Here is a 24,217-nt window from a genome sequence, read left to right on the forward strand (position 1 = left end):
TTACAAAGCAAGAATATTGATGAGCACTGCAGGCTGAATATAATTAAACAGAAAGAACTTTGGACGACGCCAAATTACCAAATAGTATCTGAAAAAAACATGAGATTCATAAAACATTCTTGAAATTATTATGCTTTTTTATTTATTAAAGGGACAGTAAAGGAAAAATGAAAGGGGGTATAGGCTGAAAGCTAATCACTTTAGCTTTTAATCGAGACCCTTGAGACGCGTATCTGAAGTTCCTGACTCGAGAATTAATATAAAGCTGTTTTAAATTTGTACGAAAATGAGTATTGAGTATAGGTCGGCGCCGGGCACTTTTCCTAGGTCGGATGGACATTTTTCGTAGGTTGGATGGGCATTTTACGTAGATCGGATGGACATTTTTCGTAGGTCGGATGGGCATTTTCCGTTGTTCGGATGGACATTTTTCGTAGGTCGGATTGTTGAATTGTTTAATTGTTGAATATGGTTATGTACAGAATTATGGACTTCAGATACGCGTCTCAAGGGTCTCGATTAAAAGCTAAAGTGATTAGCTTTCAGCCTATACCCCCTTTCATTTTTCCTTTACTGTCCCTTTAAGGAAAGGATCTCTAGCTCTATATATCCCCGATATTTTTTAAACAAGATTTCAAACTTTAGTTCTTATCATACAACATAAGGTTGCATAAATATAAGGATTATAAATTAGAGTGTGAGAAAGTGACGTAAAACTAGCCATAACAAAGAACATCCTATTTGCATAACAATGTTTTCAGTGATATTTTTATCTCTCATTCAAAAATCAAAATCATTCAAAAATAGCGTAAAAAACTTTATATGTGTCTAAATATTTTTTTAAAGTATAAAATACAGTTCAACTCTGAGATATCGAAAGAATTTATAAAATTTCGTTGTCTAAACTTACTGATAATGGAATGCTGGAGATATTTTTTTTATTAAATAATTGTATGGAGCTCTTTAACGCTGTTCACCCATATTTCGTATTTATTTATTAATTTTTACAATTACAGGTAGATTCAGGTAAAATATCCTTGTTATATAATTATATCAAATATTTCGATGTCTATTAAGTTCAGAACTTAACTGTAGAAAAAACGACAAATCTACTTCTATTGGATTCTAAAGTTCTTTCAACCAGGACCTTTAGTTTACCGTGTTGCGTATAATAGGACCATTAGTTTACCGTGTTGTGTATAAAAGGACCTTTAGTTTACCGTGTTGCGTATAATAGGACCTATAGTTTACCGTGTTGCGTATAATAGGACCTATAGTTTACCGTGTTGTGTATAATAGGACCTTTAGTTTACCGTGTTGCGTATAATGGAACCTTTAGTTTACCGTGTCGTGTCTCGTATAATAGGACCTTCAGTTTACCGTGTCTAGTATAATAGGACTTTTAGTTTACAGTGTTGTGTATAATAGGACCTTTAGTTTACCGTGTTGCGTATAATAGGACCTTCAGTTTACCGTGTCTCGTATAATAGGACCTTCAGTTTACCGTGTTGCGTGTATAATAGGACCTTTAGTTTACCGTGTTGCGTATAATAGGACCTTCAGTTTACCGTGTCTCGTATAATAGGACCTTCAGTTTACCGTGTTGCGTATAGTAGGACCTTTAGTTTACCGTGTTGCGTATAATAGGACCTTCAGTTTACCGTGTCTCGTATAATAGGACCTTTAGTTTACCGTGTTGCGTATAATAGGAACTTCAGTTTACCGTGGCTCGTATAATAAAAATGATGATCTTACGTGACATCAGCAAAAGCATCGTCGCAGCATGGATCCGGCATTTCATGTCGTCGAGCAAATATCTTCTTTAATTCAAACACGCCTAAATCACGTAGAACTAACTACAACTATAGTATATATAGTATATAGCAAATATCTCCTTTAATTCAAACACGCCTAAATCAAGTAGAACTAACTACAACTAAGTATATCAACATATTTGCAGTCATATATTTATAACTCACATACAAAATCCGTATAAATTAACGTGAGAGACGTGATGTACATAGCCCAACAAAAAAGTATTAAATAGAAAATTAAAACAAATATAAATTTAATGTGTGAAAATAGGTTCTAAAGTTAAAACTCCCTGGACTTTTGACTGTATCGTTAAATATTTACAGACCAAGGAACTTTATAGTTGAAGCAACAAGTTCCTTATTTAGAGTTAAAACCAAAGATAATATATATAGAGATACGCTGGCAGGTAGAAATTTGAGGTCTTGAGAAAAAGTGCAATCAGCACCATCTCTGTCGTACGCATGGCATTTTATCCTCTGGATTGTTGATATTAAAACTCCCTGGACTCCCTGGACTTTTATCTGGGACCTCTAGTTTATCGTTAAATATTTACAGACTTAGGAACTTTATAGTTGAAGAACCAAGTTCCTTATTTTGAGTTAAAACTATTCACTTTTTCTTCAGATGAGCTAATCACCTTTTTTGTCTTTGGTCAAAGTTTTTGGATTCGGCCAAGTTTAGTAAATTTTCGAATTAAACAAATCAAAAGTAAAAATAAAAAAACTAAAGAGCTAAAATCATAATTTCTAAAAGGTTTTCTTCTCTCTTTCTTCTCCCTAAAACTAGTAGTTCCTGTATATTGAGTGTATTGTATAAAGAAACTTCTAATCGTATTTCTTTGTATTTTTAGATTGTAATAAAACCAAACAAATTGGAAAAAATCGAACTCCGATTTGTTAATTTTTGAAATAAGTTAAAAATCCCTTTTTTAAAATGTGAATTTAAAATCTTGAAGAAAAGTGTAGAAAGCCCACCTGAAGGGGAGTACAGACTCAAAATCTTTTTCCTATCTATCTTTCCTATCGTCATATTCAGCTGAAATATATAGAAATATATAATCTTACATGAATAAATTCTGAAGATAACATATCCTGGATAAAGATATTATTAGTTTCTTAAAAGGACTGTAAGCATAATTTCAAGTGACCCTCCATTCGAAAGATGGCAATGCCTAAATTAAAACGATACCCAGTTGAAACCTTTATTTGATCAATAATGTCGAATATATTGTAGATTTTTAGATTTAAAGTGTTTTTATATGTGTTTCTTCATGCAGTAGAAATGCGCAATTAATACTTGATCAGCCAACGCTTTAAAGGGTACCGATGTGAATTCGATCGACATTGCCATTAATTTCACTTAAATTTAGATGGACATTACCATTAATTTCACTTAAATTTTGATGGACATTACCATTAATTTCACTTATAATTTAGATGGACATTACCGTTAATTTCACTTAAATTTAGATGGACATTGCCATCAATTTCACTTAAATTTAGATCGACATTGCCATCAATTTCACTTAAAGGAATTGAGTTTTTGTCACAAATTCCTATTTTATAATACCAAAATCTCAACAACCAGATTATGTTTACCTTTCATATTTCAAACTTACATTGTTTGATCCACCAGAATTCATAGTTTGAAATATCTACGGTCTACGACATTTAGTTTCAAAGAAATTGGGATTTAAAAATCCGAGTTTGTGGCAAAGACTCAATTCCTTTATATCAAAATTGCCATCAATGTCAATTAAATTTAGATCGACAGTCCCTAAACACTATCAGAACATGACAAAACAAATTAGTGAAGAAAGATTTAAATATTTCAGAAAACTGACCCCTTTTCCTTCGGTTAAAAAGTATTGACTTAATTTCAAGTTACTTTCTTTTTAAAGAGTTTCCTGTGTCATTCGCAATAGTACTCTTAAAGCCATAAAATTAGAATGAGAAAGATATTATTGTTTTTCTCTCGTTAAACTTGTTAATTTACAACTGTGAATTCTTTATGAAAAAAATGCAGCAAAGAGAAAAAAGTGATAAAACCTTACGATATGGTATCTTTCCAAGGAATTAAGTCTTCGCCGCAAACTCAAAATTTACAATTCCTATATCTTTGCAACTTTTTGATACAAACCTTTTATAATTTAAACTTAGATTATTTGATTTAAAAGAAATCATAATTTGAAATGCATAAGGTCTGACATTGAGTTACATAGATATAGTAATTATAAAATCGGAGTTTGTGGCAAAGGCTCAATTCCTTTAAAGGGTACTCTTGTGTATCGGGCATGCAGCTGTTGCTTGAAAATTGTTTAATTCTGATAATTCTCTTTTTCGTTTCTAGCAGAAATCCGCAAGTCATGTTTATTAAGAAACCGCAATCAAAAACACCAATTTGTAAAAATAAAAACCTTAACATTTGTTAATATCACATTCATTCTTAATAATAATAAGCTTTTAGGGGTACCGTTTCAGGGGGTACCGTTTTAGGGGGTACCGTTTTAGGGGGTACCGTTTAGGGGTGCCGTTTACGGTTTAGGGGTACCGTTTTAGGGGTACTGTTTAGGGGTACCGTTTAGGAGAAATGTTTAGGGGTACCGTTTTAGGGGTACTGTTTAGGGGTACCGTTTAGGGGAACCGTTTAGGGGTACCGTTTTAGGGGTACTGTTTAGGGGTACCGTTTTAGGGGTACCGTTTAGGGGTATTGTTTAGGGGTACTGTTTAGGGGTACCGAAAAATTTATTTAAACAAATTTTAACTACACCATTTATATATGTATTTATATCTTTGTGTGTGAATAAATCTTTATAATAATATAATAATTAAAAAAACATGAACAATATTAAAATCTCAAATTACTTACACTCACCCTAGTGACCTCAGTTGACCAGGAGGCGAACTTGAGTTCACATTGCTGAGCATCAAAGGGATAGTAGGTCACATCAATGGTACATTTACTCATATAGATTGCTTGGGTTAATAATGTAACATTTCCATCATAGGTGACCTAGAAACAAGAATATATATATATGTATAGTTTTAAATGCATCACATCAAGCTGCATGTATAATGTATAAGGTAAAGAATGCAGATATATGAATCAACTCTAATCGGTGCAAAATTTGTAATATGTAACCAAAATTATACATGAACATAGATTATGTCTTTCTGTTGTTATGTCTTTCAAAGGGCAACTTCAAAATAAATTTGAGTTTATTTTTCCAAAAACATTAAGGGTTCGGTAATTGGGCGTTTTGTAATTAGGCGTTTTGTAACGTTGGGCGTTTTGTCTGTATGTTGTTATGTCTTTATGTTGTTATGTCTTTCAAAAGGCAACTTCAAAATAAATTTGAGTTTATTTTTCCAAAAAACATTGAGGGTTCGGTAATTGGGCGTTTAGATTCATTGGACGTTTTGTAACATTGGGCGTTTTGTAACATTGGGCGTTTTATAACATTGGGCGTTTTGTAACATTGGGCGTTTTGTAACATTTGGCGTTTTGTAACATTGGGCGTTTTGTGATGCTTGTTAATGTTTATGCACTGTTTAGTACCCACTCAAAAATGGTCACTGTGGGAAATACAGGGTGTCCCACGAAACATGACAGGTTGTGAATAGTTTTAAATGTCTTCTTCCATATATTGTATTGGATATGAAAGACTTTTTGCAGTTTATTTCGTCATAAAAACTTCTTTTCCTCAAATTTATTTTACTTTGAAATCAATTTTACTCTAATATGATTGTAATAACTTAACTAATTATGGAAGAAGACATTTTAAACAATTCACCAACTGTCATGTCTCGTAGGACGTACATGAAATAAATTTTTCTCGGCCAATTTTTGTTGTCATTTTAATCTATACATGCAATCTTTCATTAATTTGATGTGATATTTATTTACTTGTATCAAGGTTCTCATTTCTCTACCCTGCTCTCCATCTCCAGCACTATTATACAAAACTATATCAGGAGTCCACACCTAATAAGGACGAAATTGATCAAAATAACGATAATTATAATAATTATGATAATGATAATGAGGAAGAAATTGATAATAATAATATTAATTATAATAATTATGATAATGATAATAAGGGCGAAATTGATAAACATAATAATAATTATAATAATGATGATAAAGATAATAATTATGATAATGATAATGATAATGATAATGATAATGATAATGATAATAATAATGATAATGATAGTGATAATAATAATGATAATGATAATGATAATGATAATGATAATGATAATGATTATGATAATGATGATGATAATGATAATAATAATGATATTGATAATGATGATAATGATATTGATAATGATAATGATAATGATAATGATAATGATAATGAGAATGATAATGATAATGATAATGATAATGATAATGATAATATTAATAATAATGATAATGATAAATGATAATGATAATGATAATGATAATGATAATGATAATGATAATGATAATGATAATGATAATGATAATGATAATGATAATGATAATGATAATGGTAATGATAATGATAATGATAATGATAATGATAATGATAATGATAATGATATTGATACCTTATCCCAAGGGAGCCTTGTATCTGTAATATTGTCGTAATCTAAAAAATCATAAAAATGTTGCATTTATTTTATATATTACAATAAAAGGAAAGCTGTTTTTAAATACTATTTTTATTTGAATGAACCCGACTCAACAATTATGGAGCAATAGTTCAAATTCTTTTAAAATAACGGTATCCTTGGGCCTTGAAACATGAATTCGATCAAAAATGTGGTAGATAACGTCTTTTTTTTTACTTGAAAACTGTTAAAATAATGCTACGATATCGTTCCTAGAAAAAAAGTTTAAAGATGCAAAAAAAATCCTTCTTTTCAGGAATAACGAGACAAGGTTAGAATCAAAATAGTTTTTGCAAAAAAATCTTTGATCTTTTTTTCACAGAATCGGATTGCTTCTACACTATATTCTTTCATTTTACGAAAAATCTCTGAACTTTAAACGATCATTACTGAACAAAGTTTTCTTTTCATACTGAAGAATGTTAACTCTGCCGGTTAATTTGATGCGAATCAGTTTGGGGTTTAAAGAAACTAACGATCGGTCAATTTTTTTAACCAGGTCTTTTCAGTGTAGAAATTTTGCAACTTTTAATATTTGAGCACGCATCATTTCAGAGCCAATATTTGATTTGTTATTAAACAGTTTAAAAATAAGGTTGCCCACCATTACAGCTCCCACTTAGAGCTGGTTTACAATTTATTTGCTTTATGATTTTATCTATCTTCAATTCTATTTTATTAATTTAGACTTTTATGATATTTTTTTCTCTGAAAATTTATTTTTTTGCTTTTTGAAATTGTACCTGACGGGTCCCACATTAGGAATACATCGTGCCATTTTGTAATTATTTCGCAGTTAGTTGTTAACGTCTGGGCTCTTTCATTCTTAAATATGATTAGTTTTAAAAAACTACCGCTGAAAACTAGGGCTGAAAATTACTGATGAAAACTACAGCTGAAAACTACAGCTGAACACTACAGCTGAACACTACAGCTGAAAACTACACTGAAAACTACAGCTGAACAATACATCTGAACACTACAGCTGAACAGTACAGCTGAAAACTACAGCTGAACACTGCAGCTGAAAGCTACAGCTGAAAACTACAGCTGAACACTACAGCTGAAAACTACAACTGAAAACTACAGCTGAACACTACAGCTGAAAACTACAGCTGGAAACTACAACTGAAAACTACAGCTGAAAACTACAGCTGAACACTACAGCTGAAAACTACAGCGAAAACTACAGCTGAACAATACAGCTGTAAACTACAGCTGAAAAGAAGTGATGTCGTGATGCGTAAGGATTTTTGCCATTCCACTGGGAATCCTAGTTATGAATTAACAGTAAATCTCTTTTATATATTTATGGTTACAAATTGTTATAGCTGAGTGATTATTATCGTCTTCTAATATTAAAATATCGGCAATTAATTTCCAATTTATGATTTGCTGATACAAATGTGCCCTAAAGTCAGAACTTGTATTGTTAATCTCGGGATCAGACATTGATCTCTATCTAATGCAGACTTACGGATAAATTTAATTCCTTTTGTTAGATCTGCAGGGATAACTAAAATGAAGAGATCAATAATTGATTTTCACATTTAAAAGTGCTCGCATCTCGTATCAAGATAAAGCATAAATGGTTAAGGATACTCCACACAAAAGTTCCCCCCACCCTAAAAGTTGCTTGATCCGAGCCGGTGCCATATGTACTGTATAGTGTTTATGCATTCAGTCGTACCGCCCAGTCTGGACTACCCAGTGTAGAGTCGACCCAAAACATGTTATGCAATAAATGTGACCTGACAAGATCACAATGTCCAGCTCTCCGACAATTAAAGAATAAAAGAAAGGAAAGAAGACGACAATAATTCCACTTTAGTTTGAATAAAAAAGGCTAGCAACAGGAATTATTTGTGTTAAACTTGTTTATTAATATCTAAACCAAGAGTGAAATCAAATAATGCTCATGGCTACACGATGTGTCAGATTAAAGAGATTAAAGATCCTTCACACTCGTACTTTGGTACTTTGCACTTACAGATTATAGATTATAGATATCAAATAATTATAATTGAGTTCAGAGAAATTTATTGAATAGAATATAGGATCCAGAGGTGGAAAATCTTGTACTGTGGATATCTAAATCAAGCATGATCTCGATATATCCACTGATTAGTTTAATCGATATCCCGTGATGTGCCATTCCGTTATCCATTGATTAAAAGCCGATCGGACGCTACGGAACTTTAAACTATTTAATGTCAACTATATGCTAGAACGGAGAAATATAAAAATCTGGTATTCCTGATATGCTGAGAAAATTAAACTCCTTATTTAACCTTATTTTGTGATATAAAACATAATATATTCAATTATATTCTTATCTTATGAAAATGTTATTCATATTATGATATGCTTCTATGATTTTGATTTATCTTTAATAAATCTTACTTACGTACTTACTTACTTACTTACTTACTTACTTACTTACTTACTTACTTACTTACTTACTTTACTTACTTACTTACTTACTTACTTACTTACTTACTTACTTACTTACTTACTTACTTACTTACTTACTTACTTACTTACTTACTTACTTACTTACTTAATTACTTACTTACTTACTTAATTAATTACTTACTTACTTACTTACATACTTACTTAGTTACTTACTTACTTACTTACTTACTTACTTACTTACTTACTTACTTACTTACTTACTTACTTACTTACTTACTTACTTACTTACTTAATTACTTATTTATTTACTTACTTACTAAATCACCCTGTCTCTGCAGAATACATAGATCAGGGGTTTCCGAAGAATTTAACTACAGGGTGTCCTACAGAACATATCTAGAGGTTGTCCTGCAGAATATACCTAAAGAGTGTCTTGCAGAACATATGTACAGGGTGTTCTGCAAAATGTATCTATGCAGGGTGTCCTACAGAATTTATATACAGGGTGTCTTGCAGAATATATCTACAGGGTGTTCTGCTGAATCTATATACAGGGTGTCCTGCAGAATATATGTACAGGTTGTCTTGCAGATTATAAATACAAGGTGTCTTGCAGAAAGAGAAAATGTAGATGATTTTCTATAGAACTATGTAAAGGATGTCCTATAATTAGGATGCAAACTATGTAAAGGTTGTTAAAGATGTAACTTCAGAGCTAGAGGACTTTACAGAATTTATTCTTACATTAACTGTTCCATAGAGGTTTCAAATTTGTTGCTTTTTATGCCAAATCAATTTGAAAATTTAAAAAACGTCAAAAAGGTGGTCTTCAATCAACCCTGTCTTTACAGATTGATTGATTGAATAAAAATATTACTGATAAAAAATGTAATATTATACACCAGGGATCATTGTTCTTGAAATAAGTGTGAAAATATAATTACTTTTAAATATAATCATTGTTTGAAGCTGAAAAAGAAAACTAAATAAAATCATTTTTGCAACAAATCATAGCTTGCTTTTTTAAGCTAATATCAGTATCAAACATTTTGATCTTATGCAAAAAAATCAGTGTCAAAATTTTGCATATTATGTATGCGATTGCGCTCAGTTTCTTCTGTTTGAATTTCATTACGTTTTGTTCTTTATTCTAACAATCTTTACCAAACTGTGAAATCCTGCCAAAAAAATATTGGTTTGATGGGGGGGGNATTCAACTATATGGTAAAGTGCCAGCTGAAGACTAACGTTGAGCACATCATGTGGGTTGGAAACTGAAAATAAAATTGATTAATTGATTTATTGATTGATTGATTGATTAATTGATTGATTGATTGATTGATTAATTGATTTACTGATTGATTGATTGATTAATTAATTGATTAATTGATTAATTGATTAATTGATTAATTGATTAATTGATTAATTGATTAATTGATTAATTGATTTATTGATTGATTGATTAATTAATTAATTGATTAATTGATTAATTCATTATTTGATTAATTGATTAATCGATTAATTGATTTATTGATTTATTGATTTATTGATTTATTGATTTATTGATTTATTGATTTATTGATTTATTGATTTATTGATTAATTCATTAATTGATTAATTGACTAATTTTTAATTGATTAATTGATTAAAATAAGTACCTGGCATAACGTTGTATCCTGCAGGATAGTTTGCTAGTAGATCCATTGATAACTAAAAATATTTTTCTTTAGATTAAAACTTCAATTGTCATCGTCTATTTTGCGAATCCTTCACATTATATATTTATTATTTATTATATTTATTTCTTATTATAAATATCGTTCTCAGATTTACACTGAAAATTTAGTTTAAATTGAAAAAAAATTTCCGACATGTTTTTTGAGTTAAAATTGTTCAGTTTAGGCCTTCCCTCAGGTCATTTTAGAAAATGAGAAAGGAACTAAGTTTTGCCACAAACTCAAATATATTAATCGCTTTATCTATGCAAACCAATAATTCAAACTATAAATTATGTTAGATTAAAAAATCTAAGTTTAAAATATAAAAGGTTTACTCCACCAGACTGCAACAATGTAGGAATTAGATAAATGTGGCAAAAAATCAGTATCTTTGGTCCTGATCCTGTTGAAGAAACAACATTACAGAAGAGTAAGCAAAACAGAAGAAAAGTTTGATCCCTCTCTGCAGGACCCAGGACACTGAGGATACCAAGGACCAGGACACGTCCAGGAGTGCCTTTAGTGCCCAGAATATTAATGAAATCAGGTTCCTCAGTCATGAAAACCATGAGATCTACGTACAGTGAAGCATGGGAGAAAACTCCTCAGCCAATGGGCCCTCCATCAATGAGGACAAGGAGTACATCAAGAGTGAGCAGAGCATCAACCAGAATCAGAGCAGCATCTCTGGAAAAGGAATGAAACGGCATTTATTGGCCATCCTATCCCCGTGATCCCACAAGACTCGACAGTTAGCACAAAGCGTCTGATCAGAAGAGTCAAATGGAAATATATTTGCCCCAGGCAAATTTCGTATGTATTTAGATCAAATTTAGTTAGTATCGTTTGTATCGTTATAATGTAAATATAGTTTGTATGCAACAATGCTTTGTTATTCCATTCAATTTTGGCTTTTTACTACTGAATTTTTTTCATGTCTATAATATATTTAAATATCTTTAATAAAAGAAAAGTTTATTAATTATAATCATAAAAAAAAATATTACTAAAGTCTTGATTATGATTTTAAAAAACATTTGATATAACCAAGTCCAGTTTTTTGTATTGATAACAATGCCAAACAATGTAACCAGAAACAAAACAAAAAAAGGTTTGAAAAATTTAGCTTGCAATATAGGATTGGCAATGCATTTTTAAAATGTATGAAATTATGCAAAATCGGCTTCATGATATATATATATATATATATATATATATATATATATATATATATATATATATATCATACAAATCAATCAAATTATCTTGTATTATTAGATATCTTAAGTGAACCGTGATTTCTGTTTAAATTTATGCTCAAGATTATTTGTCTTTTTGTTACTTCAAACCTTCCGCTTTTAATGTATTGTAAATGTACTGTAAATGTGCTGTAAATGAACTACAAATGTACTGTAAATGTACTGTAAATGTACTGTGAATGAACTGTAAATGTACTGTAAATGAACTGTAAATGAACTGTAAATGAACCGTAAATGAACTGTAAATCTACTGTAAATGAACTGTAAATGGTACTGTAAATGAACTGTGAATGAACTGTAAATGAACTGTAAATTTTACTGTAAATGAACTGTAAATGTACTGTAAATTTGGTGTAAATAAATTGTAAATGAACTGTAAATGTACTGTAAATGTACTGTAAATGAACTGTAAATGAACCGTAAATGAACTGTAAATGTGCTGTAAATGAACTGTAAATGTGCTGTAAATGAACTGTAAATGAACTGTAAATGTACTGTAAAACTGTAAATGAACTGTAAATGAACTGTAAATAAACTGTAAATAAACTGTAAATATAAAAACCTGATAATCTGCAGTATTCACCATATTTTTAAACTGCATACTCTTGCCCCCTCGTAAGTCACCATCCACTTAATAAATTTTTTAAAAATAATTAATAAAAGAACTTTAAAAAATGACAAATATAGTTATATAGAGCAATGTTCACAAAGCATTAAAAAGAATCTTTTAGATTTTAGTAATTTAAGCGGAGAACTCCGTTTAAAAGTCTGAGTAAGAATGAAGAAGATATCGTCATTTTTCTATCCTAATAAGTATCACAGAGGTCGATTCTGTCAACTTACTTCCTTTTCTTTGCTCTTTAATTTTTGCTTAAACAAAGATTGAAATTTTTTTTTAATTTATAAGCATAGTTGCAGAGTTAGCTTCACAACTTAAATTAAATTAAATAAAATTAAATCAAATTAAATCAAAAGAAATCAAAATAAATCAAAATAAATCAAATTAAATCAAATTAAATAAAATTAAATCAAAATAAATCAAATTATATCAAATTAAATCAAATTAAATCAAATTAAATCAAACTAAATCAAACTAAATCAAATTAAATAAAGTAAATCAAATTAAATCAAATTGAATCAAATTAAATCAAATTTAATCAAATTAAATCAAATTTAATCAAATTGAATCAAATTAAATCAAATTTAATCAAATTAAATCAAATTAAATCAAAGGCAATTATTCATTAGTCTCAAGCTTACTACAAACTAAAAGAGATGCTGTTTGTTTCTTCTGTTTGAATTCAATCTTTAAACTTTTGGCTTTTGTTTTTAGTATTTTTTCCATTTAAACCACATATGCTGACAAAAAAGTAGAAAAAGAGAAAAAGTAAAAAATTATGTGTATTAGGTCACATGGGATAAGGACCAAACTGTTAAATTATCAAAGTTAAAATAATTGTTAACGTAAAAGTTAAGTATCTAAATTGTAATTTTCAATTATTATTTTCATGCTTTAATTGAAAAATTCCAAAAAAGTGACTCAGCAAAACAAGTTTTATAATCTAAATATCTCAATTTAATTTTTAATGTTTATTTTCATGCGTTTAATTGAAAACCAAGCAAATCAAGACTTACGTTCGTTCATATTCCATTCTCCCAGACCTACGTATATATTTATGGTATATAGAGGTATAAAATATATATAATATAATAGAAAATACTACAAGGTGTCTCTGAAAAAAAGTGTACTTAGGCTTTTTAGCCTACTAAACATCATTGTATTGTGTTAAAAAGTGCTTTTAGGAGGTCCATTACCCACAAATGGGTTGGGGGGTCGTTGATAAAACAGTTTTCTCTAAAATCCCGTCTTAACCTTCAAAGGTGGCCCTAATATTTGAAAATATGCTCGGTCTCTTTTCCAAACATTTTTTAGAAATTCAAATTATAATTTTATTTTTACGTTTCATTCGACAGAATAGAATAAATTGCACATTTTCTATGATAAAATTGAGGATTTTTAAAACTAAAAGATTTTAAATTTTTGAAAAAATCTTTTAAAATGGGACCGACTACATTTCGAGTACATTTTGAAAAAACCGGAATTTAAAGAGCAAAATATTTCAACGACGACCCCCTTATTTATGGACATTGTATTTGTACCTACCAGACACACATTGTAGTAGAATAAAACGACGTTTAGTGGGTGAAAACGCAATTAATATCTATCGAAATGAAATCGAGCACATTTTCGAATATTATGCCTAATTTTGAAGGTTAAAACGGAATTTTTCAAAGAAATGTTTTATCCTCGACCCCCCCCCCCCCTATTAGTGGGTTTTGTTCCTACTAGAAGCACTTTTTAACACAAAACAATGATGTTTAGTAGGCTAAAACTTCTAAACTTCTATTTACCCTTGAAAACCTTCTCCTCTAAAGTAAAATCATTTTATGTGTTCTAGTTTTTTTTTAATTACTTTGTACTTATTAAATATTTGAAACAATCATTTATTTGTTAATTTATAAAAAACCAAACGTATATAACTAAAAAGGTTCAGCAAGTTTGAGGAATACGAAATGATTAGGTTTCAGTCCTTGCTATCAATATAATTAAACTATAAATTTAAAATTGGGTTGGGTTTCCAACGCAAGTGGATTTTACTTGCGCGCAATTCTGTAATAATTGCGCACAATAAACGCAACGGAATTGCGCGTTATTCCGTCAAACTTTAATGCATTTGTGTTTCAATTTTTTAATAGTATTCAATTTAAACCTTATGGCACGCAAATATGCAATTAGTTATTGCGCAATTCCTTTAACAACAAAAAATATTCCATTAAAACTTATGGTAGTGGCATACAATAAACTGAACTTCACTAACATTTCGGTCTCAAATGCTAAGAAAATTGAATTTAAACCAAATCTTTTATTTTATTATATTCATACGCAGCATGATAACCAGAAGACGACATTTTAGACTCAAGCAGACCCATTTAACTGAATAAGTTAATTAATAAGTTACCAATTAAACAAATACACTGTAATGTTTTCTTTCTGTACCATATAGTTTCCTGGTTCTCACTGTAGCAAGCTATCTAATTTTGATTAAACGAACTTTACAATGTTAACCCAAAAAAAATCCATTTTAATGTTCATCCAATGTTAACAAATGAAAAATGTATCATATTAAGTTGTTAACTACTAGTTTAACCATAAGAAACTTTAAAATTTGAAAACTGTTGAAACAAGCAATTTTTAAAAATCTTCAGAGATATTTCTATTCTTGTGTCTGCTGCTGCATAATTTGTAACTCACAATTAAAATTATTGATTTTTAGATGAGAAAGCAATTCCGTTGCGCACAATTCCGCGAATATTTAATTGCTTCCTTGTTCGCAATTATAGCGCAATTCTGCGCAACGGAATTCCGGTTGGAAACTCTTCTCTAAATCTGACTTTGAGAAGTTAAATAAATAGATAGGCGTTGAATTAACATAAGATCCAATCAAAAATCTTATCATCAACTTTTTAATCATGATTCTTAAAAGTTTGTTGTGACATATGTTTTAAGTAAACTTATTGCATACCAACTGAACTGCCCGGCATTGCCCAAGTTAATCACAATTACTCCCGCTGTTTACCCGCGCTTTTTAGTCTGTGTAACCCCCGGGCCGGGTAGCCATTGGTTCCCGGTAACAAAATTTCAACAAAATTGGTTCAGCCGCTTGACCAGATATACATTAGCGAAGAATATATATAAATTAGCGAAGAGTTTTATTATTATTATTAATCATTTATTATTTATTCTTGAAACAATACCCTCTAGACACTGAACAAAATGTAATTATTTAACTCTTAATGTCCTAAATTTTTTTCATCCTGCACTATATTCAAACATCAAATAGTTTTTTGATTTGGTTTACATTATCTCCTGATTTTTTAAAAACAAAACTAAGGCTTATCTCAAACCTGCACCTTCTAAGTAGATTTGGTTTAATGTGTTTTTGAAGTATGAAACAATTTTTTCCTTGAGGATTAGTTAAACCAGTTTAAATATTTAATATATCTATAAATACCTCACAACTTTGACAGCTGAGTAGATAAAACATGGCATTATCAAAATTTACAGGGAGGCCCACAAAGATTGAGACGTGAAAATTTTTATAAAATGGATGTGGAAAATCTTTTCAATTTCTCGATTTGAATTCAGATTTTTGTCTTGTGCATTTCTTTTAAAAATGCTTTAAAAAAGATGATAAAATATTCCAGTTGAAATGAGCTAAAGCATATTATATATATGTACACATGTAAAGTATAATGGTCCCTCTTCTTTGTTCATCTTGCAAAAATGTTACAGGCACAATCATACAACGTTTTTTAGAATAACAAGACAGCCTTTTACCCATTTACATTAAATATACTCTAGCAGACGTAATTGTAGTATAATATTACAATGCTAATTCGTAACAAAAAAAATTTCCATTTCGTCAATTAATGGGACACCCTGTATGAAAAAAGAATTTACTTAATCCGTAGGAAAACAAAAGAAAGAGATGTTCAATAAAAAGTTCCAAGCTTAGCTTATACACATGTATAAATTATAAGCAGGAGAATTCAGTGACTACTTTTATATCGTCTTTTCTCCGAGCGGCATTTTTTCAGTATTATTGCAGTACTCCAGCTAAAACATCTAATATCGAAAACCCGTGGTCTTGAGATTTAAATAGGGGTTCTACCATTTTTGTTCTTCAAAATTGACGGAGATATTGCAAAATTTGTACAAACTTCAATTTATTTAATAATTAAAATTGTCTTAATATCTAATATCTTCGTTAATTTTTAAGATACACTTTATGATAATCTCGTCAGACGTACAGCCTCGTCTTAGCACTTTCTTTGCCATGCATTGAATATCAGAAATCAAAGACGACTTTCAAGTCTTTTAATTTTCATGTTTATTAGGACACCCTGTATTTGGTTTCCTAATTTTGCTAATATATATACGGAATAGTGCATACTGTATACAAACACCACTATATTTCATTTTTTGCTCTAAATATGAAAAATTCAAATCAAATTAACAGCTAAAATTAAATAATATCTAAATAATAAAATGTTGAAAATAAAATCTTGTATTACCTAGATGAAGAGAGAAAATAAGTAGTATCACGCTAAACATTAACATTTTCATTCAAAAACTATTATCTTTTAAACAGTACAGTACAGTTTCATTCACTTTGCTCAGCCCATACTGGAATGACGTATGACGTCCTTTTTTCTAGTGAAGTTTGGATTTAATATTTACAGCTCTTTATTGCTTGTCACAAACTGCCATTAATCCTGAATCTGAAATATAAATTTAAATTAAAGGGATTGTAGGCAAAAGTCTTTAATTAGTCTTCAATTTTTTAAGTGGCATTTCTGATTCACTAAAGTATCCTCAAAACCTTTGATCATGATTACGGGAAAATCCTTATTTTTCTTACTGAAAATTGAGCTGTTTTGATGTATTCTCATAAAGTGCATATCCTTTAAACCTCCGGTATCCCGGCTCTCAATTTTTAGATAGATAAGTGAGAATATCCCTTCTAATCAAAGAGAACAGAATATATATTAGAGGGGAATTTACTAGAAAAAAGTGTAAAACGGCCACTTTGTTGTACTGTTTCCATACTGCAGGTGTACTTCACATATTTGCGCTATATAACCTTTTGGGCCCTGGAATATCATTTTATAGAAAATCTAATTTTAATATTAAAAGAAAACAAAATTATGAAATAGGCTGGTTTCATAATTGACCAATGATCATTTCACATAGACTCTATGCCTTTCACTTTACAAACGATGATTTTCCGTTATAACTATAAATCAAATGATGTTTTTTATTCACCTTATTCATTATAAAGTTTATTTAACAGCTTTAAAAAATTCGAGATTGAAATGGATAGTCTTGGGAACATACTGTATTAATGTACTCTACTACATATAATTTGTGAACATTTACATGATTTGTACACTTTGAACTCCCTTTCAGGCTGAATGGGACGGAAAAAATTCATACTGAGAGATTCTCTAAATTCCCCTCTAATATATATTCTATTCTCTTTGATTATAATTCAAAGTTTTAGTTTGTAAACAAGAACTGATTGTGTTTAACAAAATACAGTTTTTGGACGGACTGTAACTAGTCAATTGAACATGTCAATTGAATTTAATGCATACATTATATATATAGTACAAACAGTACATCAAATAATATATAAATATGTATATATATATATATATATATATATATATACATATATATATATACAGGGTGTCTAAATAAACATGTGAATTCAGTGACACGAATTCGATATCGTCTTTTTAAATAATTCTTTGATTTAGTATAGTGATACCTACTGAGAAAGCGTAATCCATAAGATTTTCGTCTGTTAACATTTTGTTTGTTTTTGTTTTGACTGCATACTTTTACTTAGTAAAACAAGAAAATTACAGAATAAAAATGACAAATTTAAAACAGAAATAAATAAACATCTCTGCATTATGCATAAATAAAGAAAAATGACTTGCCAATTTCTGTTTCAGAAACAATGGAGGAAACTTTCGGAAAAAAACATCTTGTGTTTATTATTACTCAGATAACGGTTTCATGAACACCGTTGTGAATATGACATGCCACACTGTAAATGGAGGTTCACATGATATTCCGTCAATCATTTTTTCAGAAATGTTTCTGAAAATTGTTTCATGCTGTTGCAATCTTTATAAAAATTGTATGGATTTTTTGTAAACATTGCACGCACACCTGACTCTTAAGTAAAAGTAAATTCAACCTAAAGTCTGACCGCGTCAACCTTGTTGCACCGGCTAGTCATGGGCTAGTCCTATTAAGTGTCTGCTTTATTTACCCAATGTCCCGGCGATACAGTAAAAACTTGGACCGGAAAGGTTGACCCGGTCGGAAATTCAAATGTACCACGACTGCACGTGATTGTGTAGTGAAATTTTAATTTTGAAAGTACACTTACATCGGAAACACCGGACAATTGATTAAAAATCGGAATTATGGGACAATTATTTTGGTTGAGATTCTGAACAATTATTTTTAAACCATAAAATGCGAATTTTTCTTTGTTTTTAAAAGTTTTTGGGAAGTAAAATGGTGGTCATAATTTTTCCCATTGTCAAAAAGATTAAAAAGGAGTCATATTAAAGTGTTTGTTTATTTATATAACTATGCAAAACTAGCTGAAGTGCGTTACCCAGGATACTCATAGTTACCCGCGTTTGGTCTTAAATCAAGATTTAAGCAGTACCCGAGGTTGCCCATGTAATTTTTTAAAAATTCCATATTTTTTTTAAGCCAATGTCACCCCCGGTGTATAACCATGGGTTCCCAAAAAAAGTCAGCCAATGTTATACAGCCTTTGGCTAGCATATAACGAATATATATATAACCGTGGAATTTTAAAAATATTTGTTTAAAAAATATTATTTGCTTTAGTGATAAATATATTGAAACTGATGTTATTGTTGTGACCCCCTTTATTGAAGTTAAAGATTGAAGCTGGTTTAAAGAAAGATCTTATCTCGTATACTTTAAACATGAAATGATAGTTTACAAAAGTCAGCTTGTCCTAATCTTTTATTATAAAGCTAGGGAGGGAGGAGGGGGGAATATGTTAAGGAATCTTTATAACTTGACAAAAATTCCAAGTAAAGCCGAATACCAAAGCTCATTGTAAATAATACTATATTGAATGATTGTAAGATAAAAATCTGGTCTCCTTCAAGCCAATTAAAATCAATAAATTAATCAAAGACATGAATGCATAATACATCATAGCTTTCATTTATATCTCACTTTTCCATCTGATTAAATCAGATGATCAACATTAAAACCTGCTCCTCCTGCAAACCTTAGGAGTTCAAAACTAAACAAAAATTGTACTTTTGACAAACTATTTGGAAATGGGACTTAAGTGTCTGTAAAATCTGCTGCAAATAATATTCAACCTTCTTTTGGGCAAAAAAGGACGCACTTTTAAAACTGTTATTTGGACACAATCATGACGCAATTTATAAGGATGCACTATAATTTATATAGGTTCAGCCTGCTCATTAAAGTCTCATCAATCTTAAGACAGGGTTGACTTTGAAGTGTCGCAACGCCTCCAGCTTTGATTTTACCGCTCTAAATCACTTTTGCTTTTCTGTAGCCCTTTACATGTACATTTTAGCAAAACGAGCACTTGTTGTTAATTTTGATTTTTAAGAAGTAAACGGCAAAATTCTCATCGATTTTTACTTGAAAGCTTGAGAACTTTAAATCCCGTGAGCTCCATTATTCTATTTTAGTGTGCTTTCAGGGATTGAGGACGCACGTTAAAGGACATTCAACCCAATATATTTTACATGTAATAAATACAGTTGAACAAACCTAGATAAATTACGTTGTACGTTGTCTGTCTAACTGAGCTTATAATTAACTACGCTAAACGTTTAATGCGACTAGATTAGCTACATATTGTGATTAGCTTAACTACGTGTTTATATCTGCCAAATCTTGTAAATATGTATATTAACTTAACCCTTAACATTGATTTCTAAATACACATTAGTTGGAATATACTCCGCTTTGATTACGGTGAGAGAAGTAATTCGTTCCACGTTGAAACATACAAGCTGATAAGATTGTGCCCAATGGTTTGGCATTGATAGTTTGGAGCTTGTTCATGAAGCTTATGAGATTGTGCCCATTGGTTTGGCATTGATAGTTACGTGCTTATGTCCTTGTTGACATTAGAGCCTATGAGATTGTGTCCATTGGTTTGACATTGATAGTTATACGAGTTATACCTGGGCTGATACGAGTCTGATAGCGTTTTAAGAGTACGACATTTACTAGATACACACATAAAAAGAATGAATGCGACAAATAACATGATGACTCAGTTTGAATTTACATTTTGTAGTGACGTCAAGACGCAGTCATTAATTAAAAAGATTATTTTAGAAATTTATAAAGACTTGTTCTTTAAAGACTGTGCAATCTTTCAACCATACACTATGTCCCTGTAAACATTGTTATAAAATTACGACTTTTCAATCGTTCTCTCCGCGTCGTACACTCGTAATGCGTAATCTTTCAACCATACACTATGCCCCTGTAAACATTGTTATAAAATTACGACTTTTCAATCGTTCTCTCCGCGTAGTACACTCGTAATGCTGATAATATACCAAAAACATAATCAAAATATTTAAGTAATCCTCCATGAAAAGGTGGCAATGTTCGATTTACAACGGTACCCTTGAAAACTTTGCCTAAATTAGATATCAAACTTTTTGTTTCTTTAAACTGTTTAATTCATTTGTACGTGATTTCTCTGCATAAGTGACTCGCGCATATCTTGCTTATAAGAAGTAATGGAGAAGCTCAGAGAAATAAACACTTCTTGAGTCTGGAAAACGACGATATCTTCCACATTTTTTATCAGAATAAAGTTTCAAGGATACCGTTGTAAATCACGCATTGCCATATTTACCTGGAGGGTCACTTGAAATTACGGATACAGTCCCTTTTAATGACGTCCAAACGCAATGAAACAATTAGCAAGATTATTTTAGAAAATTATCAAGACTTGTTCGAACCCTTCTTTTAAAACCAGGATATACAGAGTGAGCACATTAAACATTGGAACATGACTTTTTAATCCTTCTTTTTCTGGCATCTTCCTATGTTGCTATATTATTTATCTTGCCATCTTACTATCTTACTATCTTACTATCTTACTAGCTTAGTATCTTATTAGATTACTGTCTTACTATCTTACTATCTTACTATCCTACTATCCTACTATCTTACTATCCTACTATCTTACTATCTTACTATCTTACTATCTTACTATCTTACTATCGTAAATCTGATAATGATAGAAAAAATATTAAGCTAAATTCTAACTCATTTCCTCAATTAGTTTTAACTTAAAGAGATTGTAAGCGTAATCTAGTGTGACAATAACCACTTGAAACCTTTATCTGATAAAATATGAATAAGATTTCAATAATTTAGAATACAGATTAGTTTCATGTTTAGTTTCTCTAAAAAAAAATACTTGCGGAATTATACTGCAAAAAAAACATATCAAAACTATCAGATTTGTTCACTTTTCCAACCTAGAAAACGACAATCTCTTCCACATTATAGATCAGATAAAGGTATCAAGAGTACCGTTTTGAATCGGCCACTGCAAACGTTGCATTAGAGGGTCCCTTAACGTACCTTTTAAGGGAACTGAATTTTTAAGTGATCCCAAACAATACCCTTAACACCAATATTTTAGGAACAATTAGACAGATTGTTCAAACTGGACAGACAGAGGAAGTAAAATGTATTCGACAATTCGAGTACGACTTTGTGACTTCGTAGCACCGCTGGTTTTAAGCACAAGATTGAGAATAACAAACTTGTTTTGTTACATCATTTTCCCTACAATTGAAGTAGTTATGACTGAAAACATTTAAGATTTAATTTTACCTCCAATTTACTTAGTTTGACATGTCACTAGAATATAGAGAAACTGGAACTTATCAATTTTTAAACATAAAAACATTAATATCTTTATCATGCTTGAAAAAGGTTCTAAAGTACCACCATGAACCATCAGAGTCACGTGAATATACATCAACAGTTAATTCAAGTAAAATATTTTATATCTCTCTTCCCTCAAGAGTAAACTATGTGTTACTATTCCCAAAATAACTTCAAATATATCTTGTCTAAATAAATGGGTTCGCGTGATATGACCAATTAGAATTCAATAAAATGCAAATTACATAATTTTGTTCAAGTGTTGTACGAGCAAATCATCTGTTAAATTTTATGTACACGTAAATTCTACAATTTAGACATAATATGTGTGTACAATGTACATTAAGAAACAGAAATGTACAAAATATCTTTTCAATCATCTTACATTGACACTAGACAGACATCGCCGGGGTTTCCAGCTGTTTTATTATAAAAAACTAGGCTTTCAGGGCGGTTCCGTATACATTGTAAAATAAAACAAAACAAAAAGCTCGCGGATTTTTCAAAAAAATCGTGGATTTTTAAAACTTAATGACAATCGAATTTTGTTGAAGGCAAATTTTTTTAATTTTGATCATTCATAAACGTTCCCTGGGGTCGTGTGAGGTTCCAAACAAAATTAGGGCCAGATCGGTTAAGCCGTTTTGACGTTTACTGGACACAAACAAACAGAAAAGCAAAGTAAATATATTTAGGTAAGTTAATTTTAACGGAACTGAAGACTTTAGGTATAACTTTATTAAATCCATGTTTATCTCATTATAATATGGTTATTTTCCATCCTAGTTTAACTACTTTAAAATGACATGCAAATTTTGCTAGCGAAATAATATTGAGAAAAATGTGAAAATTACACAATTTTCAAGCTAAAAATCGACAAATTCTTTCAAATTATCGATCATTATCATTATCTTAAGAGTACCGTTGTTAATCGGGCAAGGCCCACTCTAAATGGAAGGTCACTTGCGTTGCAAATATTTCTTTTAATTTCATAGGCATTTATGGAATAAATTAATTTATGTTCGAAAAAGACATTTTTTTGAGGTGCATTTGGGTGTGGGGCAGTCGTATATTCCACCAAAAAAAACAAGAAAAATGATTTTTTCCCTTGAATAGAAAATGAAAATTTTAAACGACTTTTGGCGCCAACAGAAAACTCCACTTATTATAGAAAATAATTTGTTTAAGCTAAAAGAACCAGAGTCCGGTTATATAAAACAAAAAATCTAAAAAGTACATAGAGTAAACCATGAGGTTAAACTAGTAGATGAATTAATGAATGAAAATTTAAAGCTAGTTTCTCATTCGGGAGCAGATCTAACACTAAAACAAGTATACACAGATCATAGATAGATAGATAGATAGATAGATAGATAGATTTACAGACAGACAGATAGGGGGAAAAATGGACACAATTAAGGAAAGAAGAATGGTTAGATAGACAGCCAGAAAGAAAGACAGATAAAGTTGTCTCCAAAAAGTTTGGATTTTCGTAAAATTTTGAAAAACCACGAAAAAAAATTGTAAATCACTAAAAAGTTTCATTATTGTTTCATCGAAGAGAAAATGCTGACAAATTGAGCGACATTAAAAGTTGAAATATAAGGAGGGCGCGAAGCGCCAATTAATAGACGACTCTATATAGAATTAAGGAAATTAAAAAATTGCTAAGCTTCTGATGTTTAAAGAGCACTTCATCCCCATCTTTCTGGTTTATAATCTTACCTTAATTATTGATCTTTTAGAAGCCTTATTTCATACATTTGAAAGAAA

General features: G+C 30.3%; 1 protein-coding gene across 1 annotated transcript; it reads right to left on the reverse strand.

Moving 5' to 3' along the window:
• LOC111706214 (neuronal acetylcholine receptor subunit beta-2) lies at nucleotides 1-17,190 on the reverse strand. The gene is made up of 12 exons (XM_023479023.1): nucleotides 16,987-17,190; nucleotides 13,486-13,512; nucleotides 12,413-12,480; nucleotides 10,532-10,583; nucleotides 10,087-10,147; nucleotides 7,202-7,287; nucleotides 6,396-6,436; nucleotides 5,722-5,799; nucleotides 4,690-4,827; nucleotides 2,790-2,850; nucleotides 1,756-1,837; nucleotides 1-88 (listed from the first exon to the last, which is right to left on the reverse strand). The coding sequence occupies exons 1-12, from the start codon at nucleotides 17,036-17,038 to the stop codon at nucleotides 1-3; spliced, it is 834 nt and encodes a 277-aa protein (XP_023334791.1). The 5' UTR covers nucleotides 17,039-17,190.
• Between the last annotated feature and the right edge of the window lie 7,027 nt (nucleotides 17,191-24,217).

Source organism: Eurytemora carolleeae, unplaced genomic scaffold (genome assembly GCF_000591075.1).
Source record: "Eurytemora carolleeae unplaced genomic scaffold, Eaff_2.0 scaffold718, whole genome shotgun sequence".
NCBI lineage: Eukaryota > Metazoa > Arthropoda > Copepoda > Calanoida > Temoridae > Eurytemora > Eurytemora carolleeae.